We start from the raw sequence: 21278 nt of genomic DNA, 5'->3' as shown, positions 1-21278 counted from the left end.
CCTAAAAAAAACCTTAATAAATAAGGTAGAATTGGCATACTATTTTGTGATAGAAGTAAACACTGCATTTCTCTAAGTAGCAGTAATGATTTAATCCTTTGGTGGTACATGTTTTCCTTTATCAGTCAATACTTAACCCTTAATGTAGGTTTTTGCTCCTGGGTTGAAATCTGCAAAATATTAAACAGGTATGTCTCAATCCAGTGAGAAGAATTATAAAAAGCTGAGTAAGAACAAGTTGTGAATGATGATCTCTTGATAAAAAATAACGTCTGTAATCTAACGCTTAGCCTAACGCTTACCTTAAATAAGGTAAATAATGGTTAAAATAATAAATGACCGCCAATATCTTTCAAATTTTCCACAATATACATGAAATGACAAGATCACATAGAAATACAGTGAAGAGTTATGTGGATAATTCATATCCACAATCTCAATTTAAGACCAACGCACTTCAGGAACATAATGGGCAACTGGGCAGTGTGATGTTTTCACAGGTGTGCGGTAGCCTACAAGAGACATCATTCTCAACCAAGTGGCAGAACAGTTGGAGCATGAGACACCTGAATATTGTTCTTGGGTGGGTCTGCAATTTTTTTTCAGCTTGCAGTGCTGTCCTAGTCTCTCTACATAATCAGAGGTGTGTTTTTGACCTCAGTATCCAGCAGCGTAGGCCCACTTCCTAGGGTCTGACTGAGCGTGGAGTCGGTCACCATGACGAACCACTGCCTGCACCACTGCTCCTGTCGAACTGAGAAACTCTGTCTCGTGGTTCTTCTGTGCCAAGCCATCCAGCACACTCTGCAAGCAAAAGCACACACTGAGACGAACAGACTAGTCACCCAGCTGACAACAATAGACCTTTTTCACAGCAGTCATTTTGACATGAAATAGTAGGGTAAACACAGGTGTTAGCTAACTGATAACATTAATTGATATTCTATTCCATGTATGTGCAACAGAGCCTTTCCAGTGAGCCAGCATGCACAATACCAACAGCCCAGCTGCCAGAATATAACATTGCCAATTTACATTTCTGCAAACCAACAAATACAAATAAAGATGTTTCTGAATCAAAATACTCAGTATTGAGACTTAAAGCCAATGTGGTAGAGCCTGCATCAGGGCCATGTGACGGTGGCTAATGTTAGCTTGTTAGCTACTTCAGCCACTTTTGTTTGTTTCATGAGCTTTGTTAGCCACCACAACTGGTGGCTAAGATTAGGAAAAGGTCATGGTTAAAGTTAGGAAAAGGTTTGATGTCATGTAAAGGTTTGGTAAAGGTCATGTTAAGGTTAGGGAAAGGTTCATCGTCATGTTAAGGTTACGAAAAGGTCATGATTAACATTACAAAATGTAAGCTAACATTAACTAATATTAGCTGCCATACATTAAAACAAACAGCTCTTGAGAGTAAAACCTCAGTCTGCAGAAGCAAAGTCCTGTTAATTGTGTCATCCACAACCCCACCCATGGTGTTTTTTTACTCATGCTATGTCACAACAACTTTAAAATGGCATTTCAACATATCCTTGATGTGCAGAATTTGAAGATGCCAACATTTTTCCTGATGATTGGGCTGATAGCAGGGCCCACTCTGTTACACCTAATTAGAACTGAACCTTAATTAATGTCATCAATAACACCTTTTTTTTTTTTTTTTTTTTTTTTAACCATACTATTCATGTCAAAATGGTTTCTATGAAAAAGTTTTCTGTTATGAAGTTTCTCTCTATTGAGTCACCTGCTTTGTCGTAGTCAGGTTCTGCTTGAGCTGTGCAGGGACTTCTACTACAATATGAATTCATTAGCATAATTATACAGTGGTGTATTAACAGTGACATATGGTTCTTGGAAAACCCTGGTCCATGTACCTGTGAGGCACAGCCAAGTTGTCGTCACCTACACTCATCAGTTGATATCAAGATTTAAATATTTTAATCGAGCCTTTTCAAGTTTCCTTCTCTGAGATGAGAGCTGAGAATGTTGAAGTGGTTTATGTTATACTTGTTCAGTCTTTCAACATATTTGTTGACTGATGCAAGACTACTGTATCTATCTGAACCTTTTTGAAAACGTTTTAGAACAATTTGGGGTAGATCTCTTAGGATTATTCATGACTATTTGTGGATGAAACCCTCAGAAGAGAGATCTTATATTTACCTCATCCACGGCCAACATATTGTCTTTCAGAGACTATGGGCCCTATCTTGCGCCAGACTCCCTAAACCCGCTATTTGCGGATTTAGGATTTAGGAAGAGGCGTTCCCCCGTAAAAGTTGCTATCTTGTGCACCTCCCGCTATCCGCAAAACACTTGCGCTACCCACTATATTATGCATAGGCGTGTTTTGGGCGTTACGCCAGTTAAACCAATCAGTGTGCCAGGTGCCATTGCCTTTAAGGGCAGGCTGCGCTATCCTAAATCCTAAATCCTAAACCCGCGATGGAGAGAGGGAGGTAGATTTTCTCAGGGGTTCTACTGAGGCTAAAGCAAGTTGGCTATATATATATTATATATTATATTATAGGCGAGTTAATTCGGGAGGTGGAGCCACATGTGTCCAAGTGGACGTGTCACAAGGTTGTACTGATTGAGTAAAATCCCCGGGTCACACCACACACACACAGGAGGCAGAGATGGAACTATGTGTAAACTAATTTATTGACAAGGTAGACTGGGCAAATAAAATATTAAAAATAAAAATATAGCACAGCTGCTGGCTTATGATAAAACAATAAGACGTGCTGGCGTAAGTGTCCAATTAAAACAGTCTTTCCTCTAAACAGTCTATATGAGTAATATACTCAGTCCATTCCGGCGGCGTCCCGGTATCAGTCCGACCGTGTGTGTGGCGAGGCTCCGTCGGGGCGCGCACTGAAGCCGCCTGGGCGCGCTCTCGTAACAGCCCAAACTTTTCCCTAAAGTGTGTGCGCAAGATAGCAACTTTAGGGATAGCGCATGAAACACGCCCACGGACACACCTCCAGGCGCAAATGACGGAGTCGGCATAACCGATAGCGGGTAGCGTGGGCGCAAGATACCGTTTAGGGATAGCGGAAGTTCCTAAATCCGCAATTTGCGGGTAGTGGCAGCGGATAGCGGGTGGCACAAGATAGGGCCCTATAGCTGGCTCAACAACATATAAAACTAGATGACCTAAGGAGTCCATTGGTACCTATCATGCAAAATTTTTGACGAGGTAGATAAATATTGCTTCAAAGTCACACTCAATTCTGGCAAGGGAAAAATTGGCATGGCCATTTTGAAAGGGGGCCTTTGACAGGCCATTTCACAGGTGAAATGACCTGTGACCTGTTTTTCAAAGGCTTACTGATGTCAAAAGCTTTTAATAACAACAACAACAACAACAACAATAATAATAATAATAATAATAACTTAAATTTGTATAGCGTCTTTCAAGAAACTAGAAAGAAAGCAGCGTCACTACGAACGACACTTGACGCCGTCGCTCCTCTTAAAAAGGAGACTATAAAACAAAAGAGGTCAGCTCCATGGTATAACTCACATACTCATGAGCTGAAACGAACCTCACAGAGACTCGAAAGGTTATGCCGCTCTTCCAAAACTGAAGAATCTCGCTTATCCTGGCAACATAGTCTAAAAATTTACAGAAAGGCCCTCCGCGTCGCTAAAACGGCCTACTACTCATCTCTGATAGAGGAAAACAAAAATACACTATATTACCAAAAGTATTCGCTCACCTGCCTTTACTCATACTATGAACTGAAGTGCCATCCCATTCCTAACCCATAGAGTTCAATATGATGTCGGTCCACCTTTTGCAGCTATTACAGCTTCAACTCTTCTGGGAAGACTGTCCACAAGGTTGAGGAGAGTGTTTATAGGAATTTTTGACCATTCTTCCAAAAGCGCATTGGTGAGGTCACACACTGATGTTGGTCGAGAAGGCCTGGCTCTCAGTCTCCGCTCTAATTCATCCCAAAGGTGTTCTATCGGGTTCAGGTCAGGACTCTGTGCAGGCCAGTCAAGTTCATCCACACCAGACTCTGTCATCCATGTCTTTATGGACCTTGCTTTGTGCACTGGTGCACAGTCATGTTGGAAGAGGAAGGGGCCCACTCCAAACTGTTCCCACAAGGTTGGGAGCATGGAATTGTCCAAAATGTTTTGGTATCCTGAAGAATTCAAAGTTCCTTTCACTGGAACTAAGGGGCCAAGCCCAGCTCCTGAAAAACAACCCCACACCATAATTCCTCCTCCACCAAATTTCACAGTCGGCACAATGCAGTCTGAAATGTACCGTTCTCCTGGCAACCTCCAAACCCAGACTCGTCCATCAGATTGCCAGATGGAAAAGCGTGATTCATCACTCCAGAGAACGCGTCTCCACTGCTCTAGAGGCCAGTGGCGGCGTGCTTTACACCATTGCATCCGACGCTTTGCATTGCACTTGGTGATGTGTGGCTTGGCTGCAGCTGCTCGGCCATGGAAACCCATTCCATGAAGCTCTCTGCGTACTGTACTTGGGCTAATCTGAAGGTCACATGAAGTTTGTAGCTCTGTAGCAATTGACTGTGCAGAAAGTCGGCGACCTCTTTGCACTATGCGCTTCAGCATCCGCTGACCCCTCTCCGTCACTTTACGTGGCCTACCACTTCGTGGCTGAGTTGCTGTTGTTCCCAAACGCTTCCATTTTGTTATAATAGAGCTGACAGTTGACTGTGGAATATTTAGGAGCGAGGAAATTTCACGACTGGATTTGTTGCACAGGTGGCATCCTATGACAGTTCCACGCTGGAATTCACTGAGCTCCTGAGAGCGGCCCATTCTTTCACAAATGTCTTGTTTCACAGTCTGCATGCCTGAGTGCTTGATTTTATACACCTGTGGCCAGGCCAAGTGATTAGGACACCTGATTCTGATCATTTGAATGGGTGAGCGAATACTTTTGGTAATATAGTGTAATCCCAGGTTTCTTTTTAGCACCTTAGCTAGACTTACAAAGAGTCATAACTCTACTGATCCTTGTATTCCTACAACTCTCAGTAGTAATGACTTTATGAACTTTTTTAATGATAAGATTCTAGCTATTAGAGATAAAATTGATAACATCCTTCCCACAATTGGCATTAACCAAACACCTCTTGAGACATCTATCAAAGATAATAAGCTAGAGACCTTCTCCCAGATTAATCTACTGGAACTAACTTCAATTATCTCCTCCTCAAATTCATATACATGTCTCCTGGACCCAATTCCAACTAAGCTGCTTAAAAAAGTATTACGTGCCACAGTCCTTTAAAGTAGCTGTAATTAAACCACTCCTCAAAAAACGTACTCTTGACTCAGATGTCTTAGCCAACTATAGACCAATATCTAATCTTCCTTTTCTCTCAAAGATATTGGAGAAAGTAGTCACTAATCAGCTCTGTAGCTACTTACAGCAAAATGAACTGTTTGAAAACTTTCAGTCAGGATTTAGAGTGCACCATAGCACAGAAGCAGCTCTGGTGAGAGTTACAAATGACCTCCTAACAGCATCAGATAATAGACTTCTCTCCGTTCTTGTGCTATTGGATCTCAGTGCAGCTTTTGATACCATTGACCATCACATTCTATTACAGAGATTAGAGCACCTAACTGGCATTAAAGGAACAGCTTTAAACTGGTTTAAGTCCTATTTATTAGACCGACATCAGTTTGTTCATGTAAATAACGAATCCTCCTCTTGTGGAAAGGTAAAATATGGTGTTCTGCAGGGCTCTGTGCTTGGCCCTATTTTATTCATCTCGTATATGCTTCCCTTAGGTAATATTATCCGGAAATACTCTGTGAACTTCCATTGTTATGCGGACGATACTCAGTTGTACGTATCCGTAAAGCCAAATGAAACTCATCAGCTAAGTAAACTTGAAGCCTGCCTTAAGGAGATAAAGGCCTGGATGGCCACCAATTTTCTACTATTAAACTCAGAGAAAACAGAAGTTATCATGTTCGGCCCTAAATACCTCAGGCAATCAGTTTCTAATGACATAGCTACTCTGGATGGCATTACTTTGGCCCCCGGCTCCACGGTAAGGAACCTCAGAGTCATTTTCGATGCGGATTTGTCCTTTACCTCCCATATTAAACAGATCTCTAAAACCGCCTTTTTTCACTTGCGTAATATCTCAAAAGTCCGACATATCTTGTCTCAGAGTGACGCAGAAAAATTAATCCACGCCTTCGTTACCTCTAGGTTAGACTACTGTAACTCCTTATTATCAGGTTGTACCAGCAAGTCGTTAAAGACTCTCCAGCTGGTCCAAAATGCTGCTGCACATGTGCTGACTAGAACTAGGAGAAGAGATCATATTACTTCAATATTGGCTTCTTTACATTGGCTACCTGTAGAATCTAGAATAGAATTTAAAATTCTTCTCCTCACCTATAAAGCTCTTAATGGGCAGGCACCATCTTATCTGAAAGAGCTCATAGTTCCTTATCACCCTGCCAGAGCACTGCACTCCCAAAATGCAGGTTTATTGGTGGTTCCCAAAATCTCTAAAACTAGATCGGGAGGCAGATCCTTCCAATTCCAGGCTCCCCGTTTGTGGAACAATCTTCCTATCTCAGTACGGAGGGCAGATTCACTCTCTATCTTTAAGAGTAGACTTAAAACTTTCCTTTTTGACAAAGCTTATAGTTAGGGTCGGCCCAGGTTGCCCTGGACCAGCCCTTAGTTATGCTGCTATAGGCCTAGACTGTCGGCGGACTACATATCATGCTCTGAGCACTTTCCTCTCTTCTAATCTTCCTCTCCCCTCTTCCTTTCTTCTTCTTCCTGTCCCCCCCATACCCCTTTTTTTTTTTTTTTTTTTTGTGCATGCTTGTTCCAGAGTCCACTGCCCCTTTGCTTTCATTGTGCTTTTTGTGTCTTGTCTAGGTCAAACTGTCCTGCTCATCCTGGAAGGTCATCCAGCTGCAGATGAGATGGCTAGATGCTGCGTGTCACTTCCATCTAGATTACCTGTTCAGGATACCCTGCTGTTTCTGCTGTTGTCTGCTGTCCCAGTTTGTCCCTATCTCCCTGTCTCTGTCTCCTTGTCTCTCTCTCTCCCCTCCCACCCAACCGGTAGAGGTAGATGACCGTCCACCCTGAGTCTGGTTCTACCTGAGGGTTCTTCCCGTTAAAGGGGAGTTTTACCTTGCCACTGTCGCCAAGAGCATGCTCAGGAGGGAATCTGTTGGGTTTCTTGTTTCTCTACTATAATTTGTAGAGCGTGGTCTTTACCTGCTCTACCTGTAAAGCGTCATGAGATAACTTCTGTTGTGATTTGACGCTATATAAATAAAGTTTGATTGATTGAAGAAACCCAAGGACGCTTTACACAGATCGAACAGAAAACACAGACAACACAGTAGACAAAGTCATAGCAGAAGCTAGAGGCTATAGGCTAGGTTGAATAGGTGGGTTTTCAGGAGTTTTTTAAAGGCGTCCAGAGATGGGGCATTGCAGAGCTCAGGAAGGAGAGCGTTCCAAAGGGTGGGAGCTGCCACACTGAAAGCCCTGTCCCCAAAAGTCCGCAGTCGGGTGTGGGGGATGGAGAGTCGACCCATGCCAGAGCATTGCAGGTTCCGTGACTGTGTGTAGGGGTGGAGGAGGTCAAAGAGGTACCGTGGAGCCAAAGCATCGAGGGATTTGTAGGTGAGGAGGAGGGTTTTATAGGTGATGTGGGATTTGACTGGGAGTCAGTGGAGGTGGATGAGTGTGGGCGTGATGTGCTGCCAGGGTTTGGTGCAGGTGAGAACCCTGGCCACTGAGTTCTGCACATACTCGAGCCTGTCCAAGGTTTTGCTGGGAACTCCGGACAGGACTCCATTGCAGTAGTCAAGGCAGGGGGTGATGAAGGATTTGGTGACAGATTTGATGTGAGATTGGTAGGAAAGGGTGGAGTCAAGGATAACGCCAAGGTTGCGGACTTCTGGGGATGGGCAGATGGAGCACCCATCGACGATTACAGAAAGATCTCCAACCTTCCAGAGCAGGGCCTTGGGACCCACAACCATAAGCTCTGTTTTATTGCTATTGAGTTTGAGAAGGTTAGATGACATCCAGACTTTTATTTCAATCAGACAGTTGGCAAGAGACTGTGGGGGGAGCAGGGTGGATGGATTGGTGGAGAGATACAGCTGTGTGTCATCAGCATAAGAATGGAAGCTGAGACCATAGCGGCAGATGATTTGACCAAGAGGGAGCATATAGATGGTGAAGAGGATGGGACCCAGCACAGAGCCTTGAGGGACACCTTGGTTGACACCAAATCAAAGCATGACTTTTTCTATGGTGTTCCTCGAGGTCTTAATCTCCTAATGTGGAATTTTTGTGGCTTTTTTGACTGATTTTAGGCTCACACACTGCAGGGCTCCAATTTACTTCAATTCATTGAGCCAAAAACACTGAATTTTTGCACAACTCTGCGCTCCAGAGTTGCTTCATGGTGTTTTGGTGCAATAAACCAAAGTAAATTGCAGCCCTGGGGCCCGTTGCACGAAAGTAGGATTAAGACATCCGGGATAAGTGAGTGAGCCGAGCTCAACGAATCCAAAACACGAGCGTCCAGGCTTAATTGGTTGCACAAAGGCCAAGCCAGGATCAGCAGACACGGATTCATCAAGCCAGCTGAAACCTATCCTGGATAAGTGCGCGCACGCGGCTTCCTCAGTAGACCCTACCATCGATCACAGATTCACCGATTCACCATGGCAGCGAGAGCAGCGTATTTCTCCCCCTCTGAGGCAGAAATCCTTATGGAGGCTTACGAGGAGGTGAAAGATCAAATAAAAAAGAAGGGCAGCATGGCCACTGTTATCAAACAACGAGAGAAAGCGTGGAAAAGTATTGCAGACCGCCTGAATGCGTAAGTAGTGCGCAAATACACACTCACTGTTCCGCTGAAACCATCACAATTACAATCCAAATAGTAAATTAACATCTCTGAAAACGTAGTTGTACTCTGATTATTAATCAGTTGAAATTGTAAGTGAAATTTACTGCAGATGTGAGTGAAATTGTGTAAATGTAACTCCATCAGACTGTATAATAATTTGATAAATAGATGAGCTCACTGACTGAATTGAATTTCACTTTAGGATAAATAAAGTTCCTCTTATGTTATCCTTATATTTGCCCCTCATGCTCCATGCTCCTCTGCATGCACATCAAGATAAAATCCCCCTCAGGTGCCCATCATGTGGGTTTTGTGAATAGGAAATCCTTTCTCAGCATTAATGTTCAGGTGAACATGACTTTTTGATATTGTCAATTAATGAACACTGTACACTGCTTGTGATGTCAGTTGATTGGTTTAATAGTCTTCATCTTATAATTTCAGATGGTCTGCAATGCTGACTGTCTGATCAGCAATGTTGTGGCAAAGTGGCCTGGCTCAGTCCATGACTCCCGAGTCTTTCAGACCTCTGGAATCTATCAGCACCTATCACAAGGTGAGCCACACAACCTCTATTAATAACCACTTTTTACATCATGGCTGTGTCAAGAATATCACTCTATTTATGAGGTTGTGATGACGAGATTTTGTATTGACAGGTGAATTCTCTGGTGTGTTGCTGGGGGACAGGGGGTATGCCTGCCAGCCTTTTCTCCTGACACCACAGACCCCCAGGGGGCACAGCAGGCCTACAGTCCTGCCCATGCCAGGACAAGGGCCAGGACTGAAATGACCTTTGGCCTCCTGAAGGTGCTTTCACTGTCTTCAGGACTTAAGGGTCAGGACTTTGAGGACATGTGACATCACTGTGGCCTGTGCTGTCCTCCACAGTGTGACCTGCCTGAGGAAGGAGAGAGCCCCCAGAGTGCCATCACACAGACTGGGACAATCCTGCATCTTCCCTGATGACGACAGTGGTCGGCTGCTCAGGGACCAATATGTGTTAAATTATTTTAGTTAACATGCATGCTTTAAATTTAAGTTAAATATGTCCTGCAGTGGCAGAGATGCATGCTGTGAATTTCAGTTAAATATGGCCTGCATTGGCAGAGGAATTAAAAAAAAAAATGTTTAATTGTATTTAAACTGATTTGGCCTCTTTTGTCGTTTGTGCTGTATACTGTGTGTATACAAGCTTGCTACTGCATCCATTCATTTGTCTGTTCATTTGTTGTGTATGGATTTGTCCTGCATTTATTTCAGTGTGCAGACATGCAGGGTGTATTACATACAGACCTTTGAATGTGTCTTTATTCTTGTATTGTATAATATGCTTTGATTCTGTGCTTTCTATCATGTAGAGTCACTGTGTGAAGGAGCTGATTGTTTACCTGCTTTGATTTATCCTTATTCAATAAAGGAATGTCATGTTACTCTTTGATGTGTATTTATGTTTATATGGGATGTGTATTTTATAGTCTATGGGAAACTGTAAATTATCTAATATTGCAACATCTAAACTCATCATTTATCATCAAATTAATGATCACAAATGTTTAAATAATGACAGGGGGTCTAGTTTTGACACTTTCCTAAAATAATCGCCTAAGTCTTTTTTTTTTTTTTTTTTTTTGTCAAAAATGAGTTTTTTGCCTAAATCATCTCCTCTTGATGCTGGCCACCTCTGGTGAAATCACCAGCATCAGAACAGGTCATGCCATTCTACCCCTGAAGTATAACTGCCTAAATCAATTATGTGCAAAAACTGTGACTTTGGTAGTTTTATTTTTGCCTAAGGCAAAAAAAAAAAAAAAAAAAAAAAAAAAAAAAACGTTTTTAGGCTATTTTAAGCATTTCAAGATGGCAGCGGTATCAAGAAGAAAGAAAATTTTCTCTGCCAGTGAAGTTATTTCAATGATCCAGGGCTCATCCTCAGTTGGTAAGTGATGAGGTTTAGTATAACTTTGGCATATAACATATTACAATTGCCTAAGTCAACAAAGGCATGTTCAGAAATTTGCCTAATTTATTTCTGTTATGTTACATAATTGACTGACATTGTTTTTAGTATGTCAGTAGTCATCTTTTTTTTATATAACATTTTTGAGTGAAATTATCAATAAATATCAGTTAATTTTTGGTGAATTTTTTTGTGTCTCTTGAAAAACCTGAAAAAATTACTTAGGTGATTATTTTAGGAAGGTGTCGATGTGATAACAATGCGTAGTGGGCAGTGGAATAACTTTTAGTTTCCGTTTGTGGTGACTGCTGACTGAGATAAGGGATAAGATTAAGTAAATCCTGGAACTTAGCCTGGTCTGGAGCAGGCTAGCTCCACAGAATATATCTCCATGGTAACTTATATCAAAACATATCCTGCTATCCACTATCCTACTTTTGTGCAACCGGATCAAGGATAAGTTGATCCAGGATAACCAAGATATCCCGGCTTAATCCCTTATCCTAGTTTTGTGCAACAGGCCTCTGGAGTGTGTGAACCATTTGTTTTTGAGAGGCGGGTTCCATGCATATCAATATGGTGCTGGTCACAAACTGCAAGTATTGTTTGATACTCACTTTGTCAAATTGTGGCTCTGCTACAGTGGTATTAGGAGACAGCTGGTTGTGGAGCCTCGGATCTGACACGGCTTTCTCCAGATTGTAGTTAAAGAACAGCGCTTTCAGAATCACCTGCAGAAGAGCACATCTTTCAACCAAACAGGACTACAACAAATCTTAGCAGAAAACTTGATGTATTGTAGTATTACTATGAGATGGCTTCTGCAGCATAGGCATTTTTATTTACCAGGGCAATAGAGGTGGTAATTTTTGTTCCTCCTGAAGCACCCACCACCATCTTCACTTGGTTGCTTTTGTCAAGCAGGATGGTTGGACACATGGAAGACATAGGCCTCTTCCCTGTACACAAAAAAGTAAAGAGTAACCTAAGTTTAAATGTTGACCTGAATGTTTTTTGAAATTTCAAAGAGTTAGAGAGATTGACTAGTTTAGATCCCCTCAGGGTACACAACAGTATTTAAAACCATTTGAAAGCAATAAGAAGCCCACAGTGTATGAGCAATAACAAAGAGTAGTATATTAAACCAGGAGCTGACCTATTTTACAGATTCATCTTTCTAACAGTAGGAAGATGTGTGTGTACATGTGCATATGAGAGAGCCAGAGTGTGAGAATGAGAGTATGAAAGAGAGTGTGTGAGAGAGAATGAACAAAGATCCAAATTCCAATGCTCCCTTCCTGTTTTACATACTTGTAGACATGTGCAGTGCTTTTATCATATATGAAATACAATTTTCCCCATCTTAGTTGTTTTCCAAAGTTAATGTTTTGAAATACATGTCTAAATATTATTAGTTACTCCAGTTAAAAGAGAGACCCAGCAACTGTAAGTTCTAATTGTACAAAATCAAGCTTTGATTTCCATATAATTTATCTGGCTACAGCTGACAGAAGCAACTTGGTTTTGTTTGACTGTTGGCTTGAAAACATTGCAATACACAAAGAACCACAGAGAATATTAGATATTGATTAAGTTTTATTTTGGAAAATGCAGAAATCAAGACAAGTAAAAAGTGGAAGTTAGATGCCTCATGCTGTCTTGTCTCTACTTTGGTGGCGTTCACTAATGCACATACTGTATATGAAGTGTGCCTGGAACATCTTTTAAAATGTAAAAAAGTGTAAATGTAAATGTAAAAGGCAATAGCCTGACAATGCTAATTTGTATGCAACTTTGCAAAACACTTGTCAGCTTCTCATTCTTAGTGATAAACTAACTTTACTAACAAAATTAGAAGTCTCCTGAGTTGCTCTCTATGCTGTTTTATGTCAAGCAAATTGTGGCAACTGTGGTTTTTGTCAGAAAGCAAAACCATGGTTTGTGAACAATGAATACACTATGATATAACCACTGTTTTTATTCAGTACGACAACCAATTAATCATAGTTAACATAAAATACTTTAAAAAATTGTCACTACTTGGTTAGAACAATTATCATTAAGCACCATAGCAAAACTGTGGTTACTACATAAAAACCTGTGAATAATGACCTTCACAGATGGACTATACAAAATTAAAGTGGGTCAACTTAAAGCAAGGACCATTTAAACTCAGCTTACAAAAAAAAAGAAAAAGAAAACTTGGAATAAGCACAATTTGATGGTTGAGTCTAGATGTCATCCCCAACTCACTGATAAATTATATGCTTATCACAGGGTTTTGTCAGTTGAATCTTAATGGTCCTCACTTCAGATGACCCATAGTGATTTTGCACAGTGCACCTTTAAACTAACCTGGCCTGATGAAGTTATTGGGTGATGGAGGGACTCCAAAACCATTGGTAATGAAGGGGGAGCTGAAGTCATCCATCTCATTGTTGAGGATTATTCCTGTTGATTTGGACATGACTTTTGAGCCCAAACTGGGGGAAAAGAGAGATCATTAATGTATAAGTAGAACTATGTGCAGAAAACCTAGTCACATTTTCTGCTAGTCAATTATACCAGCTTCATACTATTGATTGATGGTGCTGGTGGCTGCCACAGCACTTCCATCCTCTGCTACTACTGAGAGATGTGAGGTCCCGTGGTTTTCAGGCATGTAAAACTCTGGCTCATAATAATTCATGTGGTGAGTGGTGTCATCTGTAATCTTTTCACGGAGCCTATTGGCAAAGGAAGTTGAAGTCATATTCTGGATGAGCTTTGGAGAAAAGTGAGAAATGAAAATAGTTAGAACAGTACAATTCTAGTTAGAGTCAGTGTAAACAGAGTAAGTTTAAATCACAGCCTCCATCAACAGGGTCTTGGCTGTGGGGAATGTGTCACATTCTAAAGAATGCGAAGGAGTTACACCTGGTGGGTGGGGGTAACACTTGATGGATTGGCTGAAGGAAACAGGTGGAAAAATCCTGTTTCAGCTGACATTTTTAAACACAGTTTCAAACTCAGTCTAAAAATTATGTTCACATACACTAAACTGCATTCTTAATTACATTAGGAGGAAATGTATTTTGTTGTGGATTATATTTGTTTGAGATTGTAAGGTTTTCATAGTAAACTGTTCCTAACTTAACTGGGGATGGCAGCAGCTACTGAGATGTACAACCAGCAGGAAGAAACAAAGCACCCAAGCTGCAGCAGAGCTCTGTCCTTTCCTGAATTCTTGCATTTAACACAGATATGTGCATAAGATTGGTGAGAGACATAGATTCCCCTCTACTCACAACCAAGATAAAAAGACACACTGACATCCACCCAGTATATGTATCTCCCAACATCTACCACTGGCAATGCAAGAAAGGATAATGTCCATGACTAATATATACAATATTTGCAGTAGTTACATTTTACCATTACACTCCTCTCCCAAAAGACAATATCAAGAGATTTACATGTTACACCAACTAATTTAACATATCTTTAACAATCAAACAATAAACCAACATAACCTGACTAATTTCCAACCTCCCCCCTCTCTTCAGTCCACTTGGTTTACCCCAATGAGGCTGATTGCACACACCAGGCCCTCATCAGCAACACTCTCATGGGTGCGCCTCCATGAGGATGTTGATCTCAGGAAACACCTCAGAGAGAGAGAGTAATCAGAACCAGAGCAGACAAGATAGCAAAATAAAACATCTGGAAATAAACCCAACTAACATATAAATCCACTAAATAGGATCCACCTTTAGCAGATTAACACCATCAAAAGAAACTACACAAATAACACATCTTAATATCTGATATCAGGATACATATATGTGTTTGGGTGTGTGTGTATTGGAACTGTGCCCCTGTTTAGTGAGAGGATGCCTGCAGCTCTCTCACACAGATGTATCTTTCTCTCTGGCTTTTATAGCACCACTTGGTTAAGGTTACGGAAAGGTTAGATTAAGGCATAAAAACTATTTTGTTATGATAAGGTAAAAGGTTAGGTTTATGTATAACTGTCACTTTGCACTTGATTCATGCCTGGGTGAAAGTCAGTTTCGTAGGCGGAAATCCCAGGGAGGTCAGGGGGGACAAGACCCCTCCAAACCTGCCTCTTTCAGCTCACTGTTTAAGCTAATAGGTAATGATTGTTTCCAAGCTGAAGCGAGTGCAGGACAGTGAGGGAGAGAGAGGACAGACCACAGGAGGAGCAAATACTGAGCTTTTTATTCTTTCAAAAAATCTGTCAGGATATTAATGTCAGAAATAGTTCATATTTTACTGATATTTTGAGTTTGATAGATAGACAGGGGCGCCACCAGGAATTTTGGGCCTCATGAAATATATATATATATATATTTACTCGATGATGGTTTAATAATTTTATATTAGTTTTTACCTATTTTTTGGGGCTCCTGTCAGGCAAGGGCCCTTGGAATTGTTCTAACTTTTCCCCCATATATGGTGCCGCTGTGGATAGATAACTATTTTTTTTTATTTATTTAAAGTAGGCTATTTGTACTTTGAGTTTGATGTTGTATAGGCCCACAGTTACACTTTATAATTTAAATGTATAAGGGCTGTGCATTTTAAGTTGCATTATTTTGTGGCATAGTTTCATTTCATTTTCTTATTTGATCTAAAAGGGACAGTGTACAGCTCAAACATATACTATATGTTACTATTTGATGTCATATCTTGCTTTGTTTTTTGTTGACACTAAAATAAATCTGTTTTTTGAAGAATAGTTTGATGTAGTTGGATTATTCAAGGTATTTCCTCTAGTTTTAGAGCTTATTTTGAGTTTCTAGTTCTTGTAAAGCTACTTTGATGGACTGTAGTGGAAATGGAACAGTGGGCAAAGAAATTTGGTTAAAGGATTGTTGCTTTTAATATTATTATTTAAAACATATGAACATGTTGAGGGCTCAACACTGTACAGCACGTTTCAAATGAGCGTAAGAGAGAAAGAGGGTTGTGCCAGACAACAATTTTTTCATGCTCCCTCCGGGAATTACTCTCTAAAATTTTGCTGTTTATTGTCCCCCCGAATAATGAAATGGGATTTTTGCCCCTGCAGTTATTTGACCCATCTGCCACCACACGTGCTTCCTAGCATGGACTTAAGACTAAGTGATTATAAATGTTCTTATAATACAGCTAAATGTAAATGGCAGCAAAATTCGTTGCCTTTGAAACACCATTGAGAATGCAGTTTGGTGATATGATAACATAATTTCTAGGAGACAGGGCTGCATTTTTAGATTGCAGTAGTGGCAAACAAAAAAGATGAGGTTAAGAAAGACTTAAAGCACAAACTCAAAAAACAAAGTTATGTAATATTTTATAACAGGATCACAAAGCAAGTACATTTAACCTGTTTCATAAATTACCAATTCCAGTCTGCCTAACCTTCATAAATTTGTTTGTCATCTACTAGAAAATAGAGGCGGATTTGGTATCGTTTCCTTGTTTTCATATTTTCATGAAGGTTTTGTTGTCTAAACTCACAGTTTCTAACATCTTTGTTTGTTACTTGATGTCATTTTCTCCATTTCACATAAGTGGTAGCTGGCAGAGAGCAGTACAGCCAATGACTCCATCAAAGGGTGGGGTCACACATGTAACTCCACCCAGGTCTTTCCACGCCAATGGAAAGAATTGTGGGGTGGGGCTACATGTGATACTCCTCCCAGATGTGACTCTGCTAGAACCTGGAGGATGCAGTGAGGGGTTAAATGCTTACATCTGTGATGTTGAGGAACTTCGGATCTCCTAGTAAAGTCCTCTTTGCATAAGCAAAGCGAAAGGCCTCCACAATGCGATGGTAGGTAAGGACCTTTTCCTCATGAGTTGCCATACTATCTGGGGTGAGGTTATACCCTGTGGAAAATATGATAACAACAACTATAACTTACATTTAAGTGGCCCACTCAGATGTCTTTCTTCTTAGATCCACAAAACCGATAAACTGGACCTGACTCAAGGCATTCCTCTATTTTTATTTAGTCTAAAAGCTCCTCTCATGCAACCTCCCATACCATGAGAATTAGAGCTGGTTGAGCTTACAGCCACAGAGGGAGAGGGGGAGGCTGAGGGAGTGGGAGAGTTTGGTTTGATGAGTTTCAGCTGTCGGGCAGAGGCAGAAGTCATGGTAAATCAGGGGGATGAAAGTTTTCTACAGTCACTGACATGTGCAAGATGCCCCCACCACTCAACTGTGTCCAATTAGTGGTAAATTGGTAAGATTAGTGTTAGAGTGTGAGGCAGGGGGCCATAGTGAGCGGGTGGCCAGCCAGAGGAAGGGAAGGTTCAGTGAGATTAATTACTTTAGAGTAAAGTTTCTCATCTAATCCTCAGAAGCAGACTGTCACTGTACTGAAAACTAGCCGAGGACCAGAGAGAAAATATCAGCAGCATGGGCAGAGTTTTAATGGCTGTGGCTGAGACAGGTGCCCTCATTGGTTTGTTACATTGTTTTGCATGAGAAGACAGACATGCAGTACACTGTAATGCACTGATAGACAAGGATAGCCAAAAATTGAGAGCAGAATAGCATGGGATGAAGTAAAATAGCATTGGAGGATGTATATAAGTTGATGGTTGTTAACAGTGACTTGTGTGCAGTGTATTTCACTCAAGTTGTCCAAAGGTTATTTTCTGTTTAGCGCATGCGGATCTATCTGCATGTATCTGAGACTACAAATGGTGTTTCTGTGATTGATTAATCTTGTTTACATTTTAATGGCTCTGTTGTGAAAATACTTTATTGACACTGACACTGTGAAAGATTTTTTATAATAGCAGAGTATGGAGTATGGAGCCAGTGTGCCTGTTTTAGAGTTTTAACATACAGTGCCATTAACACAGACATGAGGATATAGCAATCAAAATGCATCAGGGATTTCTGCTTTAATATTATAATCAATGGTATATATTGCAGTCATGTGATTTTGTATGAATTTGCTTTACCTATTTTAACTTTATTTAACAAAACTCTAGCTTTGCAGCACTTGTAATTACTCCATTGTGAAGTAACTGGTCACTCATAAAACTATACTTCCCAAGGGTTTTCCCATCACTGCTCACACAGTGTTCTAGCCCTGAAAGTACCTGGCAGTGTGAAAGTAACTCACATTAAAGCTGATGCTTTCCTACTTGGTGTGGCTTTGAAAAAAGAATCAAAACTTACCATTCAAGATTTTTAATATCAAAGTGAGCACAGGTCCGCTAGCAGGGGCATTGGGAGCAACAATGGTGTATTCTCCCACGTTCTCCCTTAAAGGTGTCTCATCCAAGACAGGCTGGTAATTCCTCAGATCCTCCAGTGTGATGATACCATCTAAACACCGATTGACAAAATACTTAAAGGCACACTTGGTCAACACTGGACATAGAGTATTTTTCTGACCTTCCCTTCTCAGATTAGATTTGAGAAGAGAAGGGAACATTTATTATAATTGATTTCTAAGGTGTCTTTACCAATTGATATTTAGGTACAGAAACTTAATCTTAGATCTATAGATAAAGATGTTTTGAAGAAAGGGAGAATCCTAGGTTAAAAAGTGAGCTCAGGTCCCTTAAAGACCAAATGAAATGGCATCTTCCTTTTCATTTTTATTTTATGTATTTTCTGCTATACTGTAAACAGATGCTGGGAGGGATCACTTAATAGTACTGTTTAAGTGTTAGTTTATTTATTTATTTATATTTTGAGGTGTTTGAAATGTGTATTATATTATGGTGTGTGCCATTTTTGTATTGTATTGTTGGGGTATTCAGAGCTAACATAATTTATCTCATCTTATTTTATCTATGCAGTATTGGGTCACCATTAAAAATACAGTTTTCCAGGAAGTAAAAGGAAAGGGTGTTCATTTAATGGGGACTAGTAAATGCTATAATTATTTTTCTCGCTAAAAAAAAAAAAAAAAAAAAAAAAAAAAAAAAATTTGATTGTACTGAATAAATGTGCAATTGCATTCATCATGTTATAGCTGGTTTGTTAATCTGTCCAATTTGGTCCTCTGAATTTTGCCAAGCAGGTTTTAGTGAGATAATAATTTAGATGAATGAGCACGTTGTATGAGACACTGAATATATTTCACCCCTATGTTTTTATTCAGTATGTCTTACTTCACTATAGTTTTTTTCCTGTCTTGACCTGATGAGAAGGATCTTATATAAAAACAAAAGCTATAAGGCATCTTTGAAATTAATAACAAACAAACAAACTACTAATAAAATACTACCTGATGCCTGAATATCGGTGACAAGGTCCTGAGCTATTTGTCCTTTGTAGAATACATCAGGACCCTCTTGAGCTATTTTCCTGTAGGTCTCTGCAAGCCTGGGAAATTTGATAGTTTCATTTTCTTTCAAGACGTCACCATTTTGCGAACAAAACACCTCACTGAAAGAGAGACAGACATCACTGAAAAAACGTAATGTACACTTTTAATGACTTCTAAATGATAAAACACATATTTCATGCTGAGATCGTAGAAAACCAACAAATATAAGTCAGTTAATGGCTTTTACCATCATTAATTCTACTAACCACAGAGCTGTGTCATTAAGGATGGTTTTATTGTGACGGGATAGAGCATTGGCCAGTGCTCTGCCCAAAGGAAAACCCTTTTCTGCCAAGATAATACTTGGCTCGAACAACCTGCTCCATGGCAGCTTGCCATGACGTCTGTGTGCCATCTCATATCCTCGTATCTCCCCTGGCACAGCGATAGACAACCCTCCTACCAACCATGGAGACCAAGGAAGGACAGAAAATCAAACACAGTTAATTGTACAAACTTGGAACACATTCTGATTTGAGATTTTTTTTTTTAATTGTCTGCTGAACTTGGAAAGAGATACAGCTCTTGAGGAAATATCTCTGTGTTAGGTTCTTTGCTGAAAGGTTATTTCCTATAAAGATAAACTTAACTGCAACTTCCTTCAGATCATTTTTGTCAGTGATACTACTGGTTAAACATTACCTTTCTTCGATAAATCTGTACTGTTGCCAAACATGTTTTCTGTTGCATTTCCTGGTGCTGTCTCCCTGGCATCAATGGTCTCTACTTTGCCTGTGAAGAAGTCAGATATGGGCAAATTCAGTTATGCTTATTGCTGATCAGGCTGTTGTATTTCATTTATGCATGTATTGCCACACTTAATGACTGGGGTTGTATTTTGTCAGTGAAAGTGGAAAAGAAGACGGAATGTAAGACAGTAAAGTGTCTGGTGGAGTGTAGGTGTAAAGTGGAGCTGTACCAGTTTTTGCATCATAGATGGTGAAGAAGAGCCCTCCTCCAATGCCCATGCTGTGCGCATTCATGAGTCCAACACACAACAAGGCAGCTATAGATGCATCTACTGCAGAGCCCCCTTCCTTCAGAATGTCCCTGTTTGTAGTAATTATACACACATACACACAGGGAGTAGGTGTGGGGGATTAATACAGTTTGTAAACTTGAGACCTTAAGACCCTGAGTAGGCACACAGTAAATAGATTAAAAAAGCAGGTTCATGTGAATTTGCATGTATGCCAAAATAATGGTGTCATGAGTCTAAAATCTCTTCTGGATTTTTGACAATTTGCATGTATTCATCTGTGTGTTTCTGTGAGAGCAAGCACGTTCATGTGTGTACTTTTCCAATTTGCATGTTTGTACATGTTTGTGCATCTTCACTTGTGGGAGGAAGGTTGCCTTGTTTGAGAGTTCTAACCTGCCAATCTCTGAACATCTTCCAGCATCTGCTGCCACAGCTGCCTTGCGGTACGAGTGCTCACTTGGGGGCTTCCTGCTTCCCACGCCAAAGAAGACACCCACAAAAGTGCTGACTGCTGCCACGAGCAGCACTGTCAGAGCCACACAGACAATTTTACGCACCATGCCTATAGCCAAGGAAAACAGAATGATTTTTAATGTCCAGGAAGACAAACATATCTCTCATGTTTTAACACCCAGTTGACAATGTACCAAAAAAAAGAGCTGCACTTTGCAAAAACAGAAAGCAGAAAGCAACATCACAAAATTCGCAAATCTGAAAAATTATATAGAATTATTTAGATGTAGAAATGCCTCTTGTAATCCATAATGTTAACAGATGAGAAAGAAACAATTTTTCTGTTGTGTTTACAATGAGTTTCCTTTCATTCTTCATGCAGCTTCAGCTAGGTTTAACATTGATTACAATGCTCAGGTATAAATTACAATGTTTGACACAATTTCTATGACACATGCCTGCAGAATTTCTGCATTTACAGACAAGTTTGTTTGTGATTTACATTCTGAGAGCATTTGTACCCCAACAACATGCATACTGTGCTGAAAGTAACAACAAACATTGTTTAAAGCATGATTTGGAAGCAACCAAAAAGATGAATGGCTCATTAATATTTT

The 21278-nt window shown here is 40.4% G+C and overlaps 1 protein-coding gene across 1 annotated transcript; it reads right to left on the bottom strand.

Annotated features, from left to right (window-relative positions):
* Positions 1 to 205: 205 nt before the first annotated feature.
* LOC115368644 (glutathione hydrolase 1 proenzyme-like) lies at positions 206 to 20768 on the bottom strand. Its single transcript, XM_030064864.1, has 12 exons — positions 20602 to 20768; positions 20146 to 20276; positions 19869 to 19958; positions 19433 to 19625; positions 19125 to 19285; positions 18065 to 18214; positions 16619 to 16755; positions 13455 to 13642; positions 13234 to 13361; positions 11725 to 11837; positions 11496 to 11609; positions 206 to 804 (listed from the first exon to the last, which is right to left on the bottom strand). Exons 1-12 carry the CDS (start codon positions 20766 to 20768, stop codon positions 658 to 660), a joined length of 1719 nt encoding a protein of 572 aa, XP_029920724.1. The 3' UTR covers positions 206 to 657.
* Between the last annotated feature and the right edge of the window lie 510 nt (positions 20769 to 21278).

The sequence above is a fragment of the Myripristis murdjan genome, chromosome 12 (assembly GCF_902150065.1).
Source record: "Myripristis murdjan chromosome 12, fMyrMur1.1, whole genome shotgun sequence".
Taxonomy (NCBI): Eukaryota; Metazoa; Chordata; class Actinopteri; order Holocentriformes; family Holocentridae; genus Myripristis; species Myripristis murdjan.
This window is presented reverse-complemented; position numbering and strand designations above follow the sequence as displayed.

Excerpts from the sequence above, each read along its gene's own strand:
- LOC115368644 (XM_030064864.1), bottom strand. The coding sequence starts at position 20,768 with ATGGTGCGTAAAATTGTCTGTGTGGCTCTGACAGTGCTGCTCGTGGCA. Across the intron at positions 16,756-18,064 it reads GATATTAAAAATCTTGAATG|GGTATAACCTCACCCCAGAT; the intron begins GTAAGTTTTGAT and ends TATTTTCCACAG. Across the intron at positions 11,838-13,233 it reads CAATAACTTCATCAGGCCAG|GGAAGAGGCCTATGTCTTCC; the intron begins GTTAGTTTAAAG and ends TTTTGTGTACAG.